General features: G+C 39.2%; 1 protein-coding gene across 2 annotated transcripts in view; it reads left to right on the forward strand.

Moving 5' to 3' along the window:
* Positions 1 to 846: 846 nt before the first annotated feature.
* CCDC198 (coiled-coil domain containing 198) overlaps positions 847 to 25,179 on the forward strand; it is a 45,310-nt gene continuing 20,977 nt past the window's right edge. The window contains exons 1-4 of one of the 2 annotated variants that reach the window (XM_088840290.1): positions 847 to 967; positions 1,383 to 1,596; positions 4,757 to 4,833; positions 8,665 to 8,747. In XM_088840290.1, coding sequence (XP_088696416.1) covers positions 847 to 967; positions 1,383 to 1,596; positions 4,757 to 4,833; positions 8,665 to 8,747 — 495 coding nt within the window. Of the gene's footprint in view, positions 968 to 1,382; positions 1,597 to 4,610; positions 4,834 to 8,664; positions 8,748 to 25,179 lie in introns of those variants that run through there. The other variant, XM_055436982.2, reaches the window with a different exon arrangement.

A 25,179-nucleotide genomic window follows, 5' to 3' on the forward strand; every position in this document is an offset into this window, starting at 1 on the left:
TTTTCTTTATGGTCCAACTCTCACATCCATACATGACTACTGGAAAAACCACAGCTTTGACTATATGGACATTTATCAGAAAAGTAACATCTCTGCTTTTAATATGTTGTCTAGGATTTTTCTTCCAAGGAGCAAGAGTCTTTTAATTTCATGGCTGCGGTAAGAAACTCACACACTGGCTGTCTTCAGAGTAGCAGGAATGTGATGGTTTGGTTTTAGCACTTAATTCAGCGATGCACTTGCAGACTGCATTTAAAGTGTAGAGATATAAATTTGATTCAACTGATGTCATTTAACAGTTTATACAAGAAGTCTCAGTTCACATTTTCTCCATTGGCTTTGCTTTAGCACTTTCAAATTGAGTAGGTCTGTTTGGACTCTCACCCTCACACCCAATATATGGATAAATATAGAGGGAAATAATCACTGGGAGGAAAACTAAGATTTGGGTCATATAACAACTCTGTTTAGTTGGCATCCAAACACATAATTCACACGGCTGAAAAGCTCCCCCATGATTGCTTATCCATTACATATCAATTGCTGAGAAGGCTACAACTTTATCAAACGCATAGTTTAGGAATCGTGTAAGCATTTAGTATTTAAATCCCACTTAGTGAAAGGCCAATGCATAGTAAGTAATCCGTGTGTGAAATTAAATCCAACCCTAAGGAATATTTATATACATGTTGTTTTTAATCCTGTCTGAAGCCTTTCCAAGAAAATACTATGCTGAAGGATCAAAAGGCAATTTAACCAACCTGACTCCAAACTGCCACCATTCTATTCCAAGGAATATCACCTAAGCAATCACCATCTGCTTCAACAGAAAACATCCAAATAAATATGCCCATAGCCCACTTAAGAAAGTTCATTTATCCAATATTAGGTTACAGAAATTTTAAAATTACTACTCATTACTATAAACAGCCATTGAGCATTTGCACGGTTTTCTATTTGTATTTGCGTGAGAGTTGGACTGTGAAGAAAGTTGATGACTGAAGAATGGATGCTTTTGAACTGTGGTGTTGGAGAAGACTCTTGAGAGTCCCTTGGACTGCAAGGAGATCCAACCAGTCCATTCTAAAGGAGATCAGTCCTGGGTGTTCATTGGAAGGACTGATGCTAAAGCTTAAACTTCAATACTTTGGCCACCTCATGCGACGAGTTGACTCACTGGAAAAGACTCTGATGCTGGGAGGGATTGCGGGCAGGAGGAGAAGGGGATGACAGAGAATGAGATGGCTGGATGGCATCACCGACTCGATGGACATGAGTTTGAGTGAACTCCGGGAGTTGGTGATGGGCAGGGAGGCCTGGTGTGCTGTGATTCATGGGGTTGCAAAGAGTTGGACATGACTGAGCGACTGAACTGAACTGAGAGTCTATCTGCTGCTGTAGCCACCACTTCCTTTTTGATTCACACAGTACCGAGTGGGCTACCTGCTGGAAATCTGCCTTTGTTCACGGCAGCCTCTTAACCTCCAAAAGTCACTTTACCAAAGGAGTGGGGGAGGGCCAAGAGAGTGTGGATGACCCCGGGAAGTCCGTCAAAACTACGGCAAGAGCTATGAAATCACAACCCCACAAACAAAGGTAGGTAATGTCACCATACAAGTAAAAGGAAAAAAAAGTTCTAGTCTTGCTGACTCTGATGAGATACTGTCATGCAAATTGGACTGGAAAAGATTGAAAGGAAACTTAGAAGGCACCTAACCTGCTCTGTTACCCAACTCAGCCCTCTGTATTCAAAGGCAAAATTTTCTCTTATTAGACAAGAGGAAAATCCACCTATCTCCTCTGTGTGTGCACTGGGTTTCTATAAAATTTAAATACACTCAACAAGATTCCTTAACAGTTTTGCCCAAGTTGAGAGCGAACCAAGAACAAAAGTAGAGATTTCTGGCTGCAAAAAGCAGCTTTGCAGCATACGCTTTCCTTTCCTTCCTGTCTTTGGATCTAAAGGCTGAAGTACAGGTAAGGAGCAGGGCTAACAAGTGCATGGCTCACACCACGCCCTGCGTTCAGAGAGAGATTCCAGCACTAGGGGCCTATGCAAGGAAGCTGCCTGGGATCTGCATGGTCAGGATGTCTATGGAGCTGCTCCAAGTTGCGGCTTCCATCCCTCATGTGTGAAAATGGGACACCTAGCTCTTGATGCCTACTCCTCACAGTCTTTTCTCTTCTCTGTGTCCTCTGTCTTAATAAAGTTTTCTCTGGGCATTAGCTTCAGATTTAGAAAAGTTTAACCCCTTCTCTGCTTTATCCTACAAATTTATAAACTTGTATTCTCATTTCATATTCATAAATTCTTAGTACTACATATAATGTACAGTATTTTATCATCTTTACACACTATCATTGGCTATTCATAACCAGTCTTGAACTGGGGAAGGGTCATTATATATAAAGTATCGCTGATAGTCTGAGGAGTGGGCAAGCTTTTGTGAATGAGAGTTTTTTGTTTTCCAAATCTCGTCGTTAAGAAATCATTTCTTATATGTAACTCTATCAGTTCAGTTCAGTCGCTCAGTCGTGTCCAACTCTTTGTGACCCCATGAATCACAGCACGCCAGGCCTCCCTGTCCATCACCAACCCCCGGAGTTCATTCAAACTCATGTCCATCGAGTCGGTGATGCCATCTAGCCATCTAATTCTCTGTCATCCCCATCTCCTCCCACCCCCAATCGCTCCCAGCATCAGACTCTTTTCCAGTGAGTCAACTCGTCGCATAGGTGAGGTCAAATTCTCCTTTTCCTCCTTTAATGAAATTGAAATTATTTTCACTATCATTCTAAGAAAAAGCATATGATAACTTTTAAAATAATAGATATTAAGCATCCTTGTTTCCCCAGTTAAATGGGTGCGTGCACACACAATTGTTGTGTCCAACTCTTTGGGACCCCATGGATTGTAGCCCTCCATGTTCCTCTGTCCAAGGAATTATAAACTCCTTTAGACAGGACTAGGTCTACTTTAATGGTTTCTGACCAATGAGTGATAAAGATACAGGCTAATGTTTACTTCAAATTTGCTGTATGTCAGGTACTATTCTAAGAGCTATAAATTAACTCATTCCTCATGACACATTTCTATTAACTCCATTTAACAGATGAGAAAACTCATGCATGGAATGGTTAAGTACTCTGCATGAGTTACAAAGCTTGGAAGTAGTTAACGATAAATGGAAATAAACATGGCAGCAATCTTCATTTCTTTCATCATTTCCTGAGCAGCTAACCAACTTCCTCTACAAAGGCTCACATTCTCTACAGATATCTCAAAAGTAAACAATAGTAAACCCAAAAAATGAGAACTGGATGGTTCTCACTGGTCCAGATCCATGAAGTCCACAGTTTTCAGTATAATTTCTAATTCGTTTGTTAGCTTGCAATACTTTCCCTTGCTTTTAGAAATACTTAAACTGTGTCCAAAAATAAACCTGACTAGATACTGTTCAAGTATTTTAACCTTTATAATTATTTTCTAGTTACCAAAAGTATTGTTTGCAAATACTATTAATATACAATTCTCACAAGTCTTTCTGCCACAGAGAAGATTGTGTATAAAACACAAAGGGAGAAAATTAAACTCAGATTTCTTTTTTGATGAACTCTATTGGCTTTTAAGAATTTCCAAACCTATGTTAGCCTCTTAGCAAATGAATTTTGCAAAAGTAAAAAAAATACATACCTTTGAAGTTCTCTGTGTCCCTGTAGGGATGTGATGAAAACATAAGTAATCTGTGCTCATGGACAATTAGAACCTGAAATTGAGTTCTGCTTCTACATATAAAGAAAGAAGAAAATAAAAATCACCCATAATCCCATCATTCAAAAATCACTACTCAACATTTCAGCACATTTATCTTCAGTCTTTTTTTCAATTTTTTTAAACAAAACAAATAGGCTACCTTTGAGTTTGCTTTTTGTCATCATTGTTGTTGTTTATAATATATCTTTGTCTTTTGCTTGAACTATTTATTCAAGAAGTTTGTCCCCTCATTCCCAGGATTAAAACGCTATTGTCTCCCTATCCTTCTGTAATGTATTCATCTCCTTCAAAGGCAATTCAAATTATTGACAGCAAAATCATTTTAGCTATTCTGCTGTTTCCTATTTGGAAGATAAATTCTTCAATTAAAATTAAAGATTAACAAAGCCCTAGGTGATTAGCTCCCAACATTTCCAAAGGTGACTTAGCTCTTCTCAGATGATGGCTAAAGGTATGCTCAGTGAAAGGGTCAAATTGAAGTTCTCTGAACCTCTGCTCTCCCTTTCTGTTAATGGCCTTCCTGGTGTTAGAGATTTGTTTAATGATCAATAGTGGTTTCTCTTCCTACCCCTGAGTGTTTCAGAAAGTAGCATAACCAAGTCAATGTTTAACTGGATTCTTTGGGTCTGAAATGGCCAAGTAGGAGTTGAAGGGAAGTCTCCATAGAAACCAACCTCCCAGGAAGTGGCCAAAGGGTTAGTGTGAAGTGAAATAAAGCTACACAGACATCATGAAGGGAAGAAATACTTTGGAGCTGGGCTAACTTCATAAGTTCCTTGATTAAAATAAACCAAACCACTAGCCTCATGGTTTTACGGAGTGTCTTTAATGTGAAATGGGCCTGAGTCACTCTAAGCCTCACCCAAGGGTGACCAAGGTAGTACCTTTGCAAAACAAAGAGGAAGAGACTCCCTTGGCTGGCCCTGTGGACTTTGCATTCACTCAGAATCTGGAAGAAAACAGTTTATATTCATTTGCAAGACTGCAGGACCGGAATAAAGCTTTAGAAGGGCAGCTTCCGCCTCTACGAGAGACCTGGTATGGAAGATATTCTGAAGGTACATGTAAAACCCAGCAAGAAATTTGTGGGTGTGGGCAAAGGAGGGCTTCTGATAGATTAACCTGTCTACCTCTATAATCTATGAAGTTTCTTGATTGTTGAAATATAAAGGAACATTTTTCAACAGAAGATAATGTTTGTCTATTTTAAGTATTCTGGGCACGTTAGAATAGGTGTGCGAATTGGGCACTAAGGGCTTTTCATCATTCCACATGAGAAGGAAATAATCATTTTGTGTCAGCTTGGTTTATAGTCCTTTTGATATTTATACCTAGCTTTGCCAGGCAATTAAAATTCTTTTCCAATAGTCCTTCAGTTCAGTTCAGTTCAGTCACTCAGTCGTGTCCCAATAGACCTTAGATGTGACAAACACTGTTTCATTCCACTTAAATGAGATGACTATGAGAATAGTCAAACTTATAGTCAGAAAGTACATTGGTAGATGCTAGGGGCCAGGGGGAGAGGTAGGAATGGGGTTTGGAAGATGGATGATGGTGAGAGTTGCACAACAATGTGAATGTACTGAACTGCATAAATATGGTTTGTATAAATATAGTTAAATATGATTAAAAGAGTATGTTTTATATTATGTGACTTTTACCACAATAAAAAAAATTAAATTCCATAGATTAAAATGTGATGATTATGATAATCATGCATTTCAGTTGGATTTTAAATGTAAATCAATCTCTCCAGTACCATTTCATGCATTAGGCTTTGTTGTTTTGAAAGCAGTACTATAGGAGTGAATCCATTCTGATGTGCATTTGGAAACCACTCCAAACTGAACTCATTTATTGCAGTACAGATGAGTGGATGGGGCACCCTCTCCCCAACCCCTTATTCTTCATGATCATCTGCAGAACTAAGAGAATTTTTCCCATTATGATTGGAAGATCCAAGCCAGAAGGGGCTATAAATTTCCCTGTGGCATTTTACAAGATATAAAATATTTTATGACAATCATGATGATACTTAAACAGATGATATTAGACATTCTAACCTGGGAAGAGATACATGCATACATACATATGTATATGTGATATATATACACATATACACACATATGTACGTTATTTTTTTTCTTTTCTTCACATTCTGTATTATTAACACAAGTAAGCTCCCATTATTGGCCAGAATATATATATTCTGTGTGTGTATATATATATGCATTCCTTTTCAGTACCTAGTAAGTCTTACCTAGAATGATCTTCATGGCTACTTTCTGTAGAACTGATAACCTTTGACTGGTTCTGTATAGCCTTTTGTTGTTGTTCGACTTTCTAAGCATGTTAGTAGGAATATTCCTCTTAGTCTCATTGAATAATTCATTTTTTATCTAAACCTTCCATCTAGAGTTTTAAGATTTTGATATTCAAAGGGTAAAAGCTGATTCTAATTTGCTAGAGTCTAACTGGGAAATATTCTTATTTTTGAAATCACAAACTCACATAAAAAATAAATAACAATGGGATGGTAAGCATTCTGAACACTATCTTCAAGAGACTCACATTCTAACCCCAGCTCCACCAAATACCAAATAGTATGACTTTAGGCAAGTTGCTTCATCAATTTTCTTCACCTGTAAATCAAAGGTAAAAGTAACACATGCCTACACCACTTCAGGAAAAGAGAATTAAATAATAGGGTGATATTACCCAAATCATGGCATAAAATAAAGTGTAGTCACAGTGCTGAAATGTATTTTGCTGCACATATTTACATTTTTAAATTCAACATGTTTTGGGTCTGGCTTGATATCCTGCCATTCTTGAAAGAAAAGGAGGTCATAGAGATATTCTTCGGAGAAGGCAATGGCAAGCCACTCCAGTACTATTGCCTAGAAAATCCCATGGGTGGAGGAGCCTGGTTGGCTGTAGTCCGTGGGGTCGCTAAGGGTGGGACAGGACTGAGCGACTTCACTTTCACTTTTCACTTTCACGCATTGAAGAAGGAAATGGCAACCGACTCCAGTGTTCTTGCCTGGAGAATCCCAGGGACAGGGGAGCCTGGCGGGCTTCCGTCTATGGGGTCACACAGAGTCGGACACAACTGAAGTGACTTAGCAGCAGCAGAGATATTCTTTAGGTGATCATTCAAATGTTTTAAGGATAGAAACACGTAATTACCCAGGAATTTTTCCATTTAAAATGCAAAGTGGGACTACAGGAGAGTCTGCACAACAATCTCGAAGTCAGAATGCATCCGGATTGTTATGATGAAAGGACAAGGAGGTCATTCACGTAGCATTGGTTATGGTAGTAGTCCCAAGGGCCCAGGCTAAGCAAACTGAAAAATGAAATCCACATGGATCTCTTGAGCTTCTCTGTTTCCTAATGAGCTTCTCTGGTTCCTTAACACTGTAGCCCTGGGTTATTTTATCAAGAAGAATATTGATATGTTATATTAGAGTGGCAACTTGTGGGAATTCATTTCCCTACTTGCAGTGGAGGAGTGGATTATTTAATTGGGAACATTCAATGATAAGCATTGCATATTCCTATTACACACTCAAGTTCCATTTCTTTATCACCTCTCTAATACCTATCCATCTATTAGTCTATTATACCTGAAAAGAGAAGTTATTTTCATTTCTTAAAGTTATCTTTTTTTCTGATTTCTATTTATTTGGGAGGGATTTCATGAAATTAAAACAAATCAATAAGTTTCTATCTTCCAAACCAAATTCTATGTCTGAATAACATTTTTAGTCAATACATTGTTAATTGTGCAATTATTCCTCTAAATATTAATCAAGGAAGAAATGAGGAAAGCAGAAATTAAATCCTGAGTCTAGGCTAATATTTTATCATTTGCCATTATGTGGGGCCCCTGCTTTATGTCTTTCATCTTCACATTCAACCTATTGGTTAGATATACAGAACTGAAGATGCAAAATGGTGTTGCTGCTGCTGCTAAGTCACGTAAGTCGTGTCCAACTCTGTGCAACCCCATAGACGACAGCCTACCAGGCTCCCGCATCCCTGGGATTCTCCAGGCAAGAACACTGGGGTGGGTTGCCATTTCCTTCTCCAATGCATGAACTTGAAAGTGAAAAGTGAAAGTGAAGTCACTCAGTCGTGTCCGACTCTTAGCGACTCCATGGACTGCAGGCTACCAGGCTCCTCCGTCCATGGGAGTTTCCAGGCAAGAGTACTGGAGTGGGTCGCCAGAGCCTTCTCCAACAAAATGGTGTTCAGTTCAGTCGCTCAGTCGTGTCCGACTCTCCGCGACCCCATGAATCACAGCACGCCAGGCCTCCCTGTCCATCACCAACACCCAGAGTTCACTCAAACTCATGTCCATCGAGTCAGTGATGCCATCCAGCCATCTCATTCTCTGTCGTCCCCTTCTCCTCCCACCCCCAATCCCTTCCAGCATCAGACTCTTTTCCAGTGAGTCAACTCATCGCGTGAGGTGGCCAAAGTATTGGAGTTTCAGCTTTAGCATCAGTCCTTCCAATGAACACCCAGGATCGATCTCCTTTAGAATGGACTGGTTGGATCTCCTTGCAGTCCAAGGGACTCTCAAGAGTCTTCTCCAACACCACAGTTCAAAAGCATCAATTTCTTGGCGATCAGCTTTCTTCACAGTTCAACTCTCACATCCATACATGACGACGGGAAAAACCATAGCCTTAACTAGACGGACCTTGGTTGGCAAAGTAATGTCTCTGCTTTTTAATATGCTATCTAGGTTGGTCATAACTTTCCTTAAAAGGAGTAAGCGTCTTTTAATTTCCTAACAAAGTCTAATAACTAATGATCAGTTTAATGTCATAGAAAATTGCTTTTAATGGTTTGTTTTTGTTTCTCTCCAACCCTTCAAGGGCCAAGGGCCATGTATTTTGACTTCCCACTGGAACAGCAAGAAACAAGTATTATTAAAAGGCATCCACCCCGAAGACTTCAAGTAAGATGCATTTAAAAGGCTTCATAAGCAATTTCTTTCCTAGCATCAGAGTCTTTTCCAGTGAGTCAACTCGTTGCATGAGGTGGCCAAAGTATTGCAGTTTCAGCTTTAGCATCAGTCCTTCCAATGAACACCCAGGATTGATCTCCTTTAGAATGGACTGGTTAGATCTTGCAGGTTGGGGGCGGGAGGAGAAGGGGACGACAGAGAATGAGATGGCTGGATGGCATCACCGACTCTGTGGACATGAGTTTGAGTGAACTCCGGGAGTTGGTGATGGATAGGGAGGCCTGGCATGCTGTGATTCATGGGGTTGTGGAGAGTCGGACACAATTGAGCGACTGAACTGAACTGAATCAATTTCTCGGATTTAATGGTAATATCCCTTTTTAACTATAATCATATAAAAGGGATATTGACAATGACTAAGCTAATGAGAATGACGGTGTTATTAAAGAGAATGCTGTCAATGCAAACCATACTTCTTTAGGATTTCCTTTTGTAATGATTTCACTTTTAAGACCACCACCAATGGAAGCAGGTATAGTACGAAAGATACGGGTATGAAGGGACACAAAGGATCTGAATCTTGCATTGATTAGTTGAATGACTGTAGGGCAATCATGGTAACATATAATAGTAACAACTACTATAATTACCACCTATACAAGTCTGTTACACTCTAAGCAACAATGATCTTTGTCATTCATTTAATTTTCATACCCCTCAATGAGAAAGGAAGGATTATCCTTGTTTTATACATGTGCTTCAGAGAGTTAAGTAACTTGCCCAAGGACAGTAGGGGCCACATATCAACCAGGCCTCCAAAGCCTGTGCTCTTAACCATTGGCATAGATGATCTCTACAGTTCTTCTATCCCTAACCTTTCATCATTCGAAATGTTTAGTTAATGAAATTGAGAACACTGAATTTAAGGCTTTGAAACTGCAATACTTTGGCCACCTCATGCGACGAGTTGACTCACTGGAAAAGACTCTGATGCTGGGAAAGGTTGGGGGCGGGAGGAGAAGGGGACGACGGAGAATGAGATGGCTGGATGGCATCACCGACTCTGTGGACATGGGTTTGAGTGAACTCCGGGAGTTGGTGATGGACAGGGAGGCCTGGCGTGCTGTGATTCATGGGGTCGCGGAGAGTCGGACACGACTGAGCGACTGAACTGAACTGAGGTGGCACTAGCGGTAAAGAACCTGCCTGCCAATACAGGAGATGTAAGAGACATAGGTTAGATCCCTGGGTCCAGAAGATCCCCTGGAGGAGGGCATGGCAACCCACTCCAGTATTCTTGCCTGGAAAATCCCATGGACAGAGGAAGCTGGCGGGCTATAGTCCATAGGGTCACAAAGAGTCAGACAAGACTGAAGCGACTTTAACACACTGATTTTAAGGCAGCAAAGCAAGAGTTTTAAATGCATTCACCTTAATAAATATTTAATGAATTCCCTGTAGAGACCTATAAATTTTTTTTATTTATTTATTTTTTTTCGTTTCACATATGACAACATACATGTTTCAATGTCATTCTCTCAAATCATCCCACCCTCACCCTCTCCCACAAAGTCCCAAAGACTGTTCGATACAACTGTGTCTCTTTTGCTGGCTCGTATACAGGGTTATATTTCCATCTTTCTAAATTCCATATATATGTGTTAGCATACTGAATTGGTGCGTTTCTTTCTGTCTTACTTCACTCTGTATAATAGGCTCCAGTTTCATCCACCTCATTAGAACTGATTCAAATGCATTCTTTTTAATGGCTGAGTAATACTCCATTGTGTATATGTACCAAAGCTTTCTTATCCATTTGTCTGCAGATGGACATCTAGGTTGCTTCCATGTCCTGGCTATTATAAACAGTGCTGCAATGAACATTGGAGTACATGTGTCTCTTTCAATTCTGGTTTCCTCGGTGTGTATGCCCAGAAGTGCGATTGATGGATCATATGGCAGTTCTATTTCGTTTTTTGAGGAATCTCCACACTGTTCTCCATAGTGGCTATACTAGTTTGCATTCCCACCAACAGTGTAAGAGGGTTCCCTTCTCTCCACACCCTTTCCAGCATTTATTGCATGTAGACTTTTGGATAGCAGCCATTCTGACTGGTGTGAAATGGTATCTCAATGTGGTTTTGATTTGCATTTCTCTGATTATGAGGGATGTTGAGCATTTTTTCATGTGTTTGTTAGCCATCTTTATGTCTTCTTTGGAGAAATGTCCGTTTAGTTCTTTGGCCCATTTTTTGATTGGGTCATTTATTTTTCTGGAATTGAGCTGCAGGAGCTGCTTATATATTTTGGAGATTAATCCTTTATCAGTTGCTTCATTTGCTATTATTTTCTCCCATTCTGAAGGCTGTCTTTTCACCTTACTTATAGTTTCCTTTGCTGTGCAGAAGCTTTTGATTTTAATTAGGTCCCATTTGTTTATTTTTGCTTTTATTTCCAATATTCTGGGAGGTGGGTCTTGGAGGATCCTGCTGTGATTTATGTCGGAGAGAGTTTTGCCTACGTTCTCCTCTAGGAGTTTTATAGTTTCTGGTCTTACATTTAGCTCTCTAATCCATTTTGAGTTTATTTTGGTGTATGGTGTTAGGAAGTGTTCTAGTTTCATTCTTGTACAAGTGGCTGACCAGTTTTCCCAGCACCACTTGTTAAAGAGACTGTCTTTTCTCCATTGTACATTCTTGCCTCCTTTGTCAAAGATAAGGTGTCCATAGGTGTGTGGATTTATCTCTGGGCTTTCTATTTTGTTCCATTGATCTATATTTCTGTCTTTATGCCAGTACCATACTGTCTTGATGACTGTGGCTTTGCAGTAGAGCCTGAAGTCTGGCAGGTTAATTCCCCCAGTTCCATTCTTCTTCCTCAAGATTGCTTTGGCTATTCGAGATTTTTTGTATTTCCATATAAATTGTGAGATTATTTGTTCTAGTTCTGTGAAAAATATCGTTGGTAGCTTGATAGGGATTGCATTGAATGTAATTACTTTGGGTAGTATACTCATTTTTACAATATTTATTCTTCCAATCCATGAACATGGTATATTTCTCCATCTATTAGTGTCCTCTTTGATTGCTTTCAGTAGTGTTTTATAGTTTTCTATGTACAAGTCTTTTGTTTCCTTAGGTAGATATATTCCTAAGTATTTAATTGTTTTCGTTGCAACAGTGAATGGAATAGTTTCCTTAATTTCTCTTTCTATTTTCTCATTATTAGTGTAAAGGAATGCAAGGGATTTCTGTGTGTTGATTTTATATCCTGCAACTTTACTGTAATCATTGATTAGTTCTAGTAGTTTTCTGGTAGAGTCTTCAGGGTTTTCTGTGTAGAGGATCATGTCATCAGCGAACAGTGAAAGCTTTACTTCTTCTTTTCCAATTTGTATTCCTTTTATGTCTTTTTCTGCTCTGATTGCTGTGGCCAAAACTTCCAGAACTATGTTGAATAGTAGTGGTGAGAGTGGGCACCCTTGTCTTGTTCCTGACTTTAGGGGAAATGCTTTCAGTTTTTCACCATTGAGGATAATGTTTGCTGTGGGTTTGTCATATATAGCTTTTATTATGTTGAGGTATGTCCCTTCTATTCCCACTTTCTGGAGGGTTTTTATCATAAATGGATGTTGAATTTTGTAGAAGGCTTTCTCTGCATCTATTGAGATAATCATATGATTTTTATTTTTCAGTTTGTTAATGTGGTGTATTACGTTGATTGATTTGCGGATATTGAAGATTCCTTGCATTCCTGGGATAAAGCCCACTTGGTCATGATGTATGATCTTCTTATGTGTTGTTGGATTCTGATTGCTAGAATTTTGTCAAGGATTTTTGCATCTATGTTCATCAGTGATATTGGCCTGTAGTTTTCTTTTTTTGTGGGGTCTTTACCAGGTTTTGGGATTAGGGTGATGGTGGCCTCATAGAATGAGTTTGGAAGTTTCCCTTCCTCAGCTATTTTCTGGAAGAGTTTGAGTAGAATAGGTGTTAGCTCTTCTCTCAATTTTTGGTAGAATTCAGCTGTGAAGCCGTCTGGACCTGGGCTTTTGTTTGCTGGGAGATTTTTGATTACAGTTTCAATTTCCGTGCTTGTGATGGGTTTGTTCAGATTTTCTATTTCTTCCTGGTTCAGTTTTGGAAAGTTGTACTTTTCTAGGAATTTGTCCATTTCTTCCAGGTTATTCATTTTATTGCCATATAATTGCTGATAGTATTCTCTAATAATCCTTTGTATTTCTGTGTTGTCAGTTGTGATCTGTCCATTTTCATTTCTAATTTTATTGATTTGGTTCTTCTCCCTTTGTTTCTTGATGAGTCTGGCTAGGGGCTTGTCAATTTTATTTACCTTCTCAAAGAACCAGCTTTTGGCTTTGTTGATTTTTGCTATGGTCTCTTTTGTTTCTTTTGCATTTATCTCTGCCCTAATTTTTACGATTTCTTTCCTTCTACTGACCCTGGGGTTCTTCATTTCTTCCTTTTCTAGTTGCTTTAGATGTAGAGTTAGGTTATTTAGTTGACTTTTTTCTTGTTTCTTGAGGTGTGCCTGTATTCCCCCTTAGCACTGCTTTTACAGTGTCCCAAAGGTTTTGGGTTGTTGTGTTTTCATTTTCATTCATTTCTATGCATATTTTGATGTCTCTTTTGATTTCTTCTATAATTTGTTCATTATTCAGCAGCGTGTAGTTCAGTCTCCATATGTTGGCATTTTTAATAGTTATTCTCCTGTAATTGAGATCTTATCTTACTGCATTGTGGTCAGAAAAGATGGAGACCTATAAATTTTAAGAACCCTCATCCTAGAAGGGGAAAGAGATCCATCTGAATGGGTATTCTGAAGTGAGCATCAGCTAAAAGGAGGGTTTGGAGTTCTCTGTGAGCAGGATCTATCACTGATATTTGAAAAATGGAATTGGAATCAAACCCCACCTGCTACACAACTCAGTCAGGTCTCTGGACTAATCCTTGGGGTATCTAAGCTCATTTGTTGGGGATTATTTCAGTTTAAGTTGGTTTTTATTTACTACCTTCTCCAGAAGCTCACAATCATTATTTGAGAGATTATATCTTTTGGTTATCAAAAAAGGAGGATCTTTTCCCAAAATATTAGAAACCTAAAAATATTGTTTAGTCAGTGGAAAATAAAGTACAATTCTATCAAGTTGATATATAATTTTTAACATTTTGAGCATATCTCTACCTAAAGTGGCAATTTTAAAACTTACATTTTGTTTCTGCTGCTGCTGCTGCTAAGTCGCTTCAGTCATGTCCGACTCTGCGACCCCACAGACAGCAGCCCACCAGGCTCCCCTGTCCCTGGGATTCTCCAGGCAAGAGCACTGGAGTGGGTTGCCATTTCCTTCTAGAATGCATGAAAGTGAAAAGTGAAAGTGAAGTCGCTCAGTCGTGTCTGACTCCTAGGAACCCCATGGACTGCAGCCTACCAGGCTCCTCCATCCATGGCATTTTCCAGGCAAGAGTACTGGAGTGGGGTTGCCATTGCCTTTTCCAATATTTTGTTTCTAAATCATTATAAATCAAAGAAGCTCATTTTATATGTTCTTGTGAAGACTCTAAGCTGAATAACTCAAAAAGATTATTACTATAAACAGTGAAAAATATTTGTGTAGGAGTTTACAGTTCACAGAGTTCTTTTTTATATCTATCAACCGTAAATAAGCTAAAGTCGGGCTTTGACTTTCTCAAGTCAAACAAACTCAAAAAGAGAAATTTGGTATTTCAAAGACTGCATGCCCATATCCCAACTAACCACCTTAAAAATAAAGAATCAAAACAAATTATTTGAGCATACAAACTACATCTCATTCAGTCTTATATCTTAAGTCACTAACACAGTATGTATCCCTTGAAAGTTTATGAATTAATGAATTAATGGAAAGATGAATGAATGAAACCCATTATCCTGGTGAGACTTCCCAGGTGGCATTAGTGGTGAAGAACCTGCCTGTGAATGCAGGGGACGTTAGAGACATGGGTTCGACCCCTGGGTTGGGAAGATGCCCTGGAGATGGAAATGGCAACCCACTCCAGTATTCTTGTCTGGAGAGCCCCAGGAATACTCTACAGTCCATGGGGTTGCAAAGAGTCAGATAAAACTGAAGTGAATTAACACACACAGCACATCCTACTGGGAAAAAAATCAAAGTGATCTCCCTACTATTTCATATGTGTAGCATCACTGTATTAGAAGTCAAATGGACTAGCCAAAGTGACCAATGTGATAATTTATAATGATTTAGGAGTTTTTTAATGAACTCAAAAGTTGGGAGGCACCTAGACTTCAGGGAAGAACTGTGTGTTAGAACCTGAAAGGCAGAAGAACTTGCTCTCTGTGCATCTGCTTTCCCTCTCTTTGCAGGTCGACTTTCTCTAGTCCTCAAGACTATTTGGTGAAATTTGGCCACACTGAATTTGCATCTCATAATTCTAGTCAGACAAACTAGTCTAGCCCTCTTGGCTCTAATTCCAAATTCATGGGAGATTTTAAAAATATTATTGGCTCAGCTTTGCTCGTGATTCTAGCTCTGTTCCAATGAGCTATGACCAAAGAACATGCTCATACAGTAGAAATGTGAGCAGGGGAGCCTCCCTTCCCCCCACCAATTGCCACTCTGTAGATTCTAGAGGCAGCTCCCAGAGAAGAGGGAAATCACTGGCAACTTGGCAGACACTCCCAAAGATATCAACTATAATTATCTTCACAAATGAGGCTCAGCACATTTTCCACCACAAATGGATTTTTGAGAGAATAATAAATGCTAGGTTCCCATGACATGCTAATTAATAGCCTAATCCCTGCCAAAGAAAATTATAAACGTATTTTTAATTATTAAACCAAATCTAATTGCAACCTAAATAATTTGAGTTTCATATCTGGCACACCCCACTTCCTGAACATCTAACTCCTCAAGTAAAGAGCAGGTCTTGAACTAAGGTTCTCCAACTCAGAGATGCTGAGATCTGAGAAGCTCTGCCAGGGAGACCTGACTCAAATGTATCTGCCCCATGTTGAAGAGGTGATCATCACTAACCTTTCTGAGAGATTCACCTTCTCATCCAACTATCTAGGGTCCAGCCTAAGGTGGAGATGGTCCTCCACCCCTACCCCATAGACAGTTTCCTCAAATGATCTCCTTGGATGACTCCTTCATTTTCAATAAAGTGTTAGTTGCTCAGTCATGGCCAACTCTTTTTGACTCATGGACTGTGGCCATCCAGGCACCTCTGTCCATAGAATTCTCCAGGTAAGAATACTGGAGTGGTTGCCATTCCCTTCTCCAGGAGATCTTCCTGACTCAGGGATCAAACCCAGATCTCCTGCATTGCAGGCAGATTCTCAAAGATTTGCTTAAATCTCATTTTCCTTTAAGGCTCATATGACAACCTATTGACAACTGCAGCTGTTACTCTTACACCCCTGATTCCCTTGTCTCTTCATTGTCTTTTCTCTGGGGCACTTATTTCCATCTAACACACTAAGTAATTTGCTTACATATTAGGTTCATTGTGTGTTTTTTCCACCACCTCCCAACCCCTCATAAGCAGGGATTTTCGTCTGTTGTCTTCACCACATATCTAAGTGCCTAGAGCAGCAGCTAGCACATAAATGGTGATGTATAAGTATGCGTTAATCAGTGTTGAAAGAATGAATGGAGAGGAGAGAAAGATGAGCATAAACCTGGATAATTCATTACACTGTTTGAGGTCTTAGACAATTTGTCACAGACTTATTCTCTCTCCTTAACTTTTCTAATCCTTTGCCCATTCTCTATAATCTCTTTGATAGGTGAGTGTTCTTTGTATACTTTAGATCTAGTCCTTTGTTACTTATATGTGTTGCAAGTATCTTCTGTCTATGGTTTGCCTTTTCATTTTGTGTGTATGTGTGTGTGTACACAAAAAGTTTGATGTTAAATTTCTCAATCTTTATCTCTGTTTTTCTATCTCATATTTTGTCAAAGAAATTTTTAAATTCCCCAAGTTCATAAAGATATTTTTATTTCTAAAATTTGTCATCCTTAACTTTTCACATTTAGGTCCTCAGTTCAGTTCAGTTCAATCGCTCAGTCGTGTCCGACTCTCCGCGACCCCATGAACCACAGCACGCCAGGCCTCCTTGTCCATCACCAACTCCCGGAGTTCACTCAAACTCATGTCCATCGAGTCGGTGATGCCATCATCTGAAGTGATTTTGGAGCCCAAAAAAATAAAGTCTGACACTGTTTCCACTGTTTCCCCATCTATTTTCCATGAAGTGATGGGACCAGATGCCATGATCTTTGTTTTCTGAATGTTGAGCTTCAAGCCAACCTTTTCACTCTTCTCTTTCACTTTCATCAAAAGGCCTTTGAGTTCCTCTTCACTTTCTGCCATAAGGGGGGTGTCATCTGCATATCTGAGGTTATTGATATTTCTCCCAGCAATCTTGATTCCAGCTTGTGCTTCTTCCAGCCCAGCATTCCTCATGATGTACTCTGCATATAAGTTAAATAAGCAGGGTGACAATATACAACCTTGACGTACTCCTTTTCCTATTTGGAACCAGTCTGTTTTTCCATGTCCAGTTCTAATCCATCTTAAATTCATTAAATTCAGGTGTGAAGTTGGAATCTGATCTTATGTTTTTTCCATTTGATTAGTCTATTATCCAGAACTGTTTATGGAATCACCCTTTGTAAGCAGTGATTTGAAATGTTACTTCTGTCATGTATCTGACATCCATAGCTCAATGAATCTGTTTCTGATTCTCTCTTCTGTTGAATTGGCCTATTTATGTATCCACAGGAATTCTTCTGTCTATATACCTTTAAGCTAAGTCTTAATATCTAGTATGGCAAGTTCCTTTATCTTTTTCTTCTTCAGAATTGTCTTTGCTGTTTACAGTCCTTTGCTCTTCCATGTAAAGTTTGGTTCTTCATGTCAAGTTCCACAAAAAACCTTTTCAGCATTCTGATTGGAATGCATTCATGGATTAATCTGGGGGAAATTAACCACATTTACAATATTGAGTTTTTTAAACCATGAACTTGGTATAAATAATTCACTCAGTTTTCTTTTAGGTCTTTCAATAATGTTTCATTTCTCTACAGGGGCCTTGTGTGATTTAAAGTTTGTTTCTCTGGGGCTGTATCAGGGTTCAACCAGAGAAACAGAATCTATAAAAGGAGGTATATATCAAAAGACTTATTAAAACTTACATGATGGTTACATGATTTGGAGGATGATTGACAAGGCAAGGTTAAATCATAGGACAGGCTATCAGAAAGGGTAGACTGGAACTGCAGGACATCAGTTGAAGCTGCTATCCATAAGTAGAATTTCCTCTTCTTCAGGAAAACCTCAGCTTTGCTCTTAAGGCCTTCCAATTGATTGAATCAGGCCCACCCAGATTATCTAAAATAATCTTCAAAGGTTGTGTGGTAGTTTAGTCACTAAGTCATGCCCGACTCTTGTGACCCCATGGACTGTAACCCACCAGTCTCCTCTGTCCATGGGGTTCTCCAGGATAGAATACTGGAGTGGGTTGCCATTTCCTTCTCCAGGGGATCTTCCTGACCCAGGGACTGAACCCTGCTCTCCTGCACTATAGGCAGTTTTTTTTAACTGAGTTACCAGGGAAGCCCCTTAATCTTTTTTACTTAAAGTCAATTGTTGACTTTAATCGAATCTGCAAAAGAATTTCACAGGAGCTCCTAGATTAGTGTTTGAATAACTGTACACTGTAACCTAACCAAGCTGACACATACAACTACAGCTGGCCATCAAAATATCTCATTTGGTTTTTCTATCCTACTATGAATGAGGTATTTTTCCCATTTAATTTTCTAAAAGATTATTATTGGTGAATAAGAAAGCTAATCATTTTTATATATTCAATTTTGAGTTCCACAACTTGATGGAAATACCTTTGTAATTCTAATTGTCTATAGATTCTTGTTTATTTTCTATAAACAAGAATAATTTTTTCTATTTCTCCCCAATTGTGCCTCATACAGATTTTCTTGACTTTTGCAATGAATAAAACTTCCCTTGCAATGCTGAACACAAGCAGTAATAATGGACATACCTTGCCTTATCCATGTCATTAATGAGACTTGTTCTAAAACTAAATACATTTGCAATAGAATTTTGATAGGTGCTTGTCAGAGTACCCAAAAGATAAAGATAGTATGTACAAATTAGGATAAGTCAGGGAAGTTTACTTTATAAGTAATAGGGCTTCCCCAGTGGCTCAGCAGTAAAGAATCCACTTGCAATGCAGAAGATTCATAAGAAGTGGGTTTGATCCCTGGGTCAAGAAGATCCCCTGAAGGAAGAAATGGCAACCCATTATAGTATTCTTGCCTGAAAAGTCCCATTGACAGAAGAGTCTGTCAGGCCACAGTCCATGGGGTTGCAAAGAGCTGGACATGACTGAGTGACTGAGCACTCAAAAAAACAGCATGGATAAGGGGTGTTGGAGAAGACTCTTGAGAGTCCCCTGGACTGCAAGGAGATCCAACCAGTCCATCCTAAAGGAGATCGGTCCTGAGTGTTCATTGGAAGGACTGATGTTGAAGCTGAAACTCCAATACTTTGGCCACCTGATGCGAAGAGTTGACTCATTGGAAAAGACCTGATGCTGGGAAAGCTTGAAGGCAGGAGGAGAAGGGGATGACAGAGGATGAGATGATTGGATGGCATCACTGACTCAACGGACATGAGTTTGGGTAAACTCCGGGAGTTGGTGATGGACAGAGAGGTCCATGGGGTCTCAAAGAGTTGGACATGATTGAGCGACTGAACTGAACTAAAGGGGAACCAGAGAGGGTATTGCAATAGCCACTAGTGGCAGCTGAGAAGTGGCTATATTTAGCACAAGGGACTTCTAGAAACTAGAAAGGGAGAGTGAGGTAAAGGAAGCTGCTTTGAGAGGAGGGTGGGACACGGCCAACCCAATATGACTTTGCAGGGAGGCAGACAGAGGAAGAAATATCCTGACTCCATTGTTTTTCTTCTCAGATTTCCTACCAGGGTCCTTTAGTAGTTGACCCAATTGGAAGCCAGAAGGCAGGAGAAACTGCTCACTCTCTCACAGGCAGAGAACAGAGTAATGTGATAAGTGGATCTGGAGAAATAAAAAGAAGCTATCTGGCACAATGCTTTTTACAACATTTCTCTCATTTATCTTATTCCTAGTATCCTATGAGTTTTTCCCAGGGCTGAGTGTTAAATTTTACTGATGTTTTTATTAAATAATTATTAAATAACCTATTAAAATGATCCTATGGATTTTCTTTTTAATCAGTTGATCTAATATATTACACTAATAGATTTTATGATGTGAACCATACTTGCATTCCTGATATAAACCCTACTTGGTCATGAGAGATACATATATACACACAGAAATACACTGCTGAATTTTATATGCTTAGGGTTTTTATATATTTTTTCATAAGTGGAGTTGTTCTATAATTTCTTTATATATTTTTCCAGCTTTTTTCCCTCAAGGTTATACTAGTTTTATAAAATAAATTGATTATCTATCCCTCTTTTCTGTTCTCTAAAACATTTAACATGCTGCTACTGCTGCTAAGTCACTTCAGTCGTGTCCGACTCTGTGCGACCCCATAGATGGAAGCCCACCAGGCTCCCCCATCCCTGGGATTCTCCAGGCAAGAACACTGGAGTGGGTTGCCATTTCCTTCTCCAATGCATGAAAGTGAAAAGTGAAAGTGAAGTCGCTCAGTCGTGTCCGACCCTTAGCGACCCCACGGACTGCAGCCTACCAGGCTCCTCCATCCATGGGATTTTCCAGGCAAGAGTACTGGAGTGGCTTGCCATTGCCTTCTCCGAAAACATTTAACATAGTTCTTATCTATTCCTGGTGTAAAACAGATAGCTAGTGTTGTATATAGTACATGGAGCTCAGCTTGATGCTCTGTGAAGACCTAGAGATAGGGTGGGAGGTGGGGGTGGAAGGCCGAGAGGCTGGGGATATATGTATACATATAGCTGATTTTGGCTTCCCTGGAGGCTTAGTGGTGAAGAATTTGCCTGCCAATGCAGGAGACATGGGTTCGATCCCTGGGATGAGAAGATCCCCTGGCAGACAAAATGGCAACCCACTCCAGTATTCTTGCCTGGGAAATCTCATGGACAGAGGAGCTTGGCGGGCTACAGTCCATGGAATGGCAAAGAGTCAGACACGACTGAGCAACTAAGCACATATGCATGCAAAACTGATTCACTGTTGTACAGCAGAAACTAACACAATATTGTATAGCAACTATACTCCAATAAAACAAAAAACAGACCTGTGAAACAATCTTTGATCACCTGGAATTTGGTGGAAAGTGAGAAGCTTTCCTAGTAACTTTATTAGTAAAAGAATGGTTCTTAGTTGATTTATCTTATTTCTTCCTGATTTAACTTTTTAAATTTATATTTCCCAGAAAACTATCCATTTTTCTAAGCTTTTGAATTTATTGTTATAAAGAATAAAAGCCTTAGCTTCTTTATATTCAACTTTTTGATAACACCTGTAAAATAAATCTGGCTTACACTTTGATACAGCCCTTCGACTGGGTAAAGAGGTAAGAACAGCTCAGTCCCTGAGTTTAAACCATGAGCCTGGCTCTACGTTTCCTTCTTATGTGAAACATTTTTTAGGTCTCTTTAGCCTATGGAAATCGGAGAAGGCAATGGCAAGCCACTCCAGTACTCTTGCCTAGAAAATCCCATGGACGGAGGAGCCTGGTGGGCTGCAGTCCATGGAGTCGCTACAAGTCAGACATGACTGAGTGACTTCACTTTCACTTTCACACATTGGAGAAGGAAATGGCAACCTACTCCAGTGTTCTTGCCTGGAGAATCCCACGGATGGGGGAGCCTGGTGGACTGCCGTCTGTGGGGTCACACAGAGTTGGACGCGACTGAAGTGACTCAGCAGCAGCAGCAGCAGCAGCCTATGGAAATAACTTACAGCCAACAGGAGCCCTAAATGGCTTATGAATCAGCTTCCTCCAAGTTTTCTCTTCTGTTTTCTGATCTAGAGAGGTATTTATCTTGTATTAAAGCCTGACCACATCTTTTTGGTTTATGTTTTATTTTTCATTGCCAGATATTTGAATCAAAGAATGTTACTGAAATGTGAACTCATTGCAAAGCCTTGACCAGAAATTCCGCCTTGGCCTGACAGTTTCTTGCTCCTTTGGACAACTTTACCTCTACTAGAAACTTAAAGAACACATTCTTAAGTCATGATACCAAACACACTTCATAGTTTCTTCCAGTTGATCCTGCCACCTTTGTCTTCCTGCTAGTAAACAGAAGCAACCATCTCAGGTTAGAACATGTCAGCAAGCTCTGTGACTTATGCTTGATGTAATCTCCTTCCCTGAATCTCCTAGCTGACACTCTACCACTTATTATCCTGACCATTTGTTTTATTTGAGAAGCTGAATAATCCAGAAATCTTTAGACATATCATTTTTATATCATGAATTTTATTTTATTTTATTTTATTTTTTTGAACAGAGGAAAATTTATGCGTCGAACCTGGACTGGTCACTTATGATAATATACATGCTACAATTCCATTCTCCCCAATCATTCCACCTTCACCCTCTCCCACAGAGTCCCAAAGACTGTTCTAAATGCCTATGTCTCTTTTGCAGTCTCTTATACAGGGTTCAGGTTACCATTTTTCTAAATTCCATATATATGCGTTAATATACGGTACTGATGTTCTTCTTTCTGGCTTACTTCACTCTGTATAAACGACTCCAATTTCATCCACCTCATTAAAACTGATTCAAATGCATTCTTTTTGATGGCTGAGAAATACTCCATTGTGTATATGTACCAAAGCTTTCTTATCCATTCATCTGCAGATGGACATCTAGGTTGCTTCCATGTCCTGGCTATTATAAACAGTGCTGCAATGAACATTGGAGTACATGTGTCTCTTTCAATTCTGGTTTCCTCGGTGTGTATGCCCAGGAGTGCGATTGCTGGATCACATGGCAGTTCTATTTCCAGTTTTCTGAGGAATCTCCACACTGTTCTCCATAGTGGCTATACTAGTTTGCATTCCCACCAACAGTGTAAGAGGATTCCCTTCTCTCCACACCCTCTCCAGCATTTATTGCATGTAGACTTTTGGATAGCAGCCATTCTGACTGGTGTGAAATGGTATCTCATTGTGGTTTTGATTTGCATTTCTCTGATGATGAGGGATGTTGAGCATTTTTTCATGTGTTTGTTAGCCATCTTTATGTCTTCTTTGGAGAAATGTCTGTTTAGTTCTTTGGCCCATTTTTTGATTGGGTCACTTAGTTTTCTGGAATTAAGCTGCAGGAGCTGCTTGTATAATTTGGAGATTAATCCTTTATCAGTTGCTTCATTTGCTATTATTTTCTCCCATTCTGAAGGCTGTCTTTTCACCTTGCTTAGAGTTTCCTTTGCTGTGCAGAAGCTTTTGATTTTAATTAGGTCCCATTTGTTTATTTTTGCTTTTATTTCCAATATTCTGGGAGGTGGGTCTTGGAGGATCCTTCTGTGATTTATGTCGGAGAGTGTTTTGCCTACGTTCTCCTCTAGGAGTTTTATAGTTTCTGGTCTTACATTTAGATCTTTAATCCATTTTGAGTTTATTTTGGTGTATGGTGTTAGGAAGTGTTCTAGTTTCATTCTTTTACAAGTGGCTGACCAGTTTTCCCAGCACCACTTGTTAAAGAGACTGTCTTTTCTCCATTTTATATTCTTGCCTCCTTTGTCGAAGATAAGGTGTCCATAGGAGCGTGGGTTTATCTCTGGGCTTTCTATTTTGTTCCATTGATCTATATTTCTGTCTTTATGCCAGTACCATACTGTCTTGATGACTGTGGCTTTGTAATAGAGCCTGAAGTCTGGCAGGTTAATTCCCCCAGTTCCATTCTTCTTCCTCAAAATTGCTTTAGCTATTCGAGGTTTTTTGTATTTCCATACAAATTGTGAGATTATTTGTTCTAGTTCTGTGAAAAATATTGTTGGTAGCTTGATAGGGATTGCATTGAATGTATAAATTACTTTGGGTAGTATACTCATTTTCACAATATTTATTCTTCCAATCCACGAACACGGTATATTTCTCCATCTATTAGTGTCCTCTTTGATTACTTTCACTAGTGTTTTATAGTTTTCTATGTACAAGTCTTTTGTTTCCTTAGGTAGATATATTCCTAAGTATTTAATTGTTTTCGTTGCAACAGTGAATGGAATAGTTTCCTTAATTTCTCTTTCTATTTTCTCATTATTAGTGTATAGGAATGCAAGGGATTTCTGTGTGTTGATTTTATATCCTGCAACTTTACTGTAATCATTGATTAGCTCTAGTAGTTTTCTGGTAGAGTCTTTAGGGTTTTCTGTGTAGAGGATCATGTCATCAGCGAACAGTGAAAGCTTTACTTCTTCTTTTCCAATTTGTATTCCTTTTATGTCTTTTTCTGCTCTGATTGCTGTGGCCAAAACTTCCAGAACTATGTTGAATAGTAGTGGTGAGAGTGGGCACCCTTGTCTTGTTCCTGACTTTAGGGGAAATGCTTTCAGTTTTTCACCATTGAGGATAATGTTTGCTGTGGGTTTGTCATATATAGCTTTTATTATGTTGAGGTATGTCCCTTCAATTCCCACTTTCTGGAGGGTTTTTATCATAAATGGATGTTGAATTTTGTCGAAGGCTTTCTCTGCATCTATTGAGATAATCATATGATTTTTATTTTTCAGTTTGTTAATGTGGTGTATTACGTTGATTGATTTGCGGATATTGAAGAATCCTTGCATTCCTGGGATAAAGCCCACTTGGTCATGATGTATGATCTTCTTAATGTGTTGTTGGATTCTGATTGCTAGAATTTTGTTAAGGATTTTTGCATCTATGTTCATCAGTGATATTGGCCTGTAGTTTTCTTTTTTTGTGGGGTCTTTACCAGGTTTTGGGATTAGGGTGATGGTGGCCTCATAGAATGAGTTTGGAAGTTTCCCTTCCTCAGCTATTTTCTGGAAGAGTTTGAGTAGAATAGGTGTTAGCTCTTCTCTCAATTTTTGGTAGAATTCAGCTGTGAAGCCGTCTGGACCTGGGCTTTTGTTTGCTGGGAGATTTTTGATTACAGTTTCAATTTCCGTGCTTGTGATGGGTTTGTTCAGATTTTCTATTTCTTCCTGGTTCAGTTTTGGAAAGTTGTACTTTTCTAGGAATTTGTCCATTTCTTCCAGGTTATTCATTTTATTGCCATATAATTGCTGATAGTATTCTCTAATAATCCTTTGTATTTCTGTGTTGTCAGTTGTGATCTGTCCATTTTCATTTCTAATCTTATTGATTTGGTTCTTCTCCCTTTGTTTCTTGATGAGTCTGGCTAGTGGTTTGTCAATTT

This window comes from Moschus berezovskii, chromosome 9 (genome assembly GCF_049115385.1).
Source record: "Moschus berezovskii isolate FMDL1 chromosome 9, NW_MosBer_1.0, whole genome shotgun sequence".
NCBI classification, from domain to species: domain Eukaryota; kingdom Metazoa; phylum Chordata; class Mammalia; order Artiodactyla; family Moschidae; genus Moschus; species Moschus berezovskii.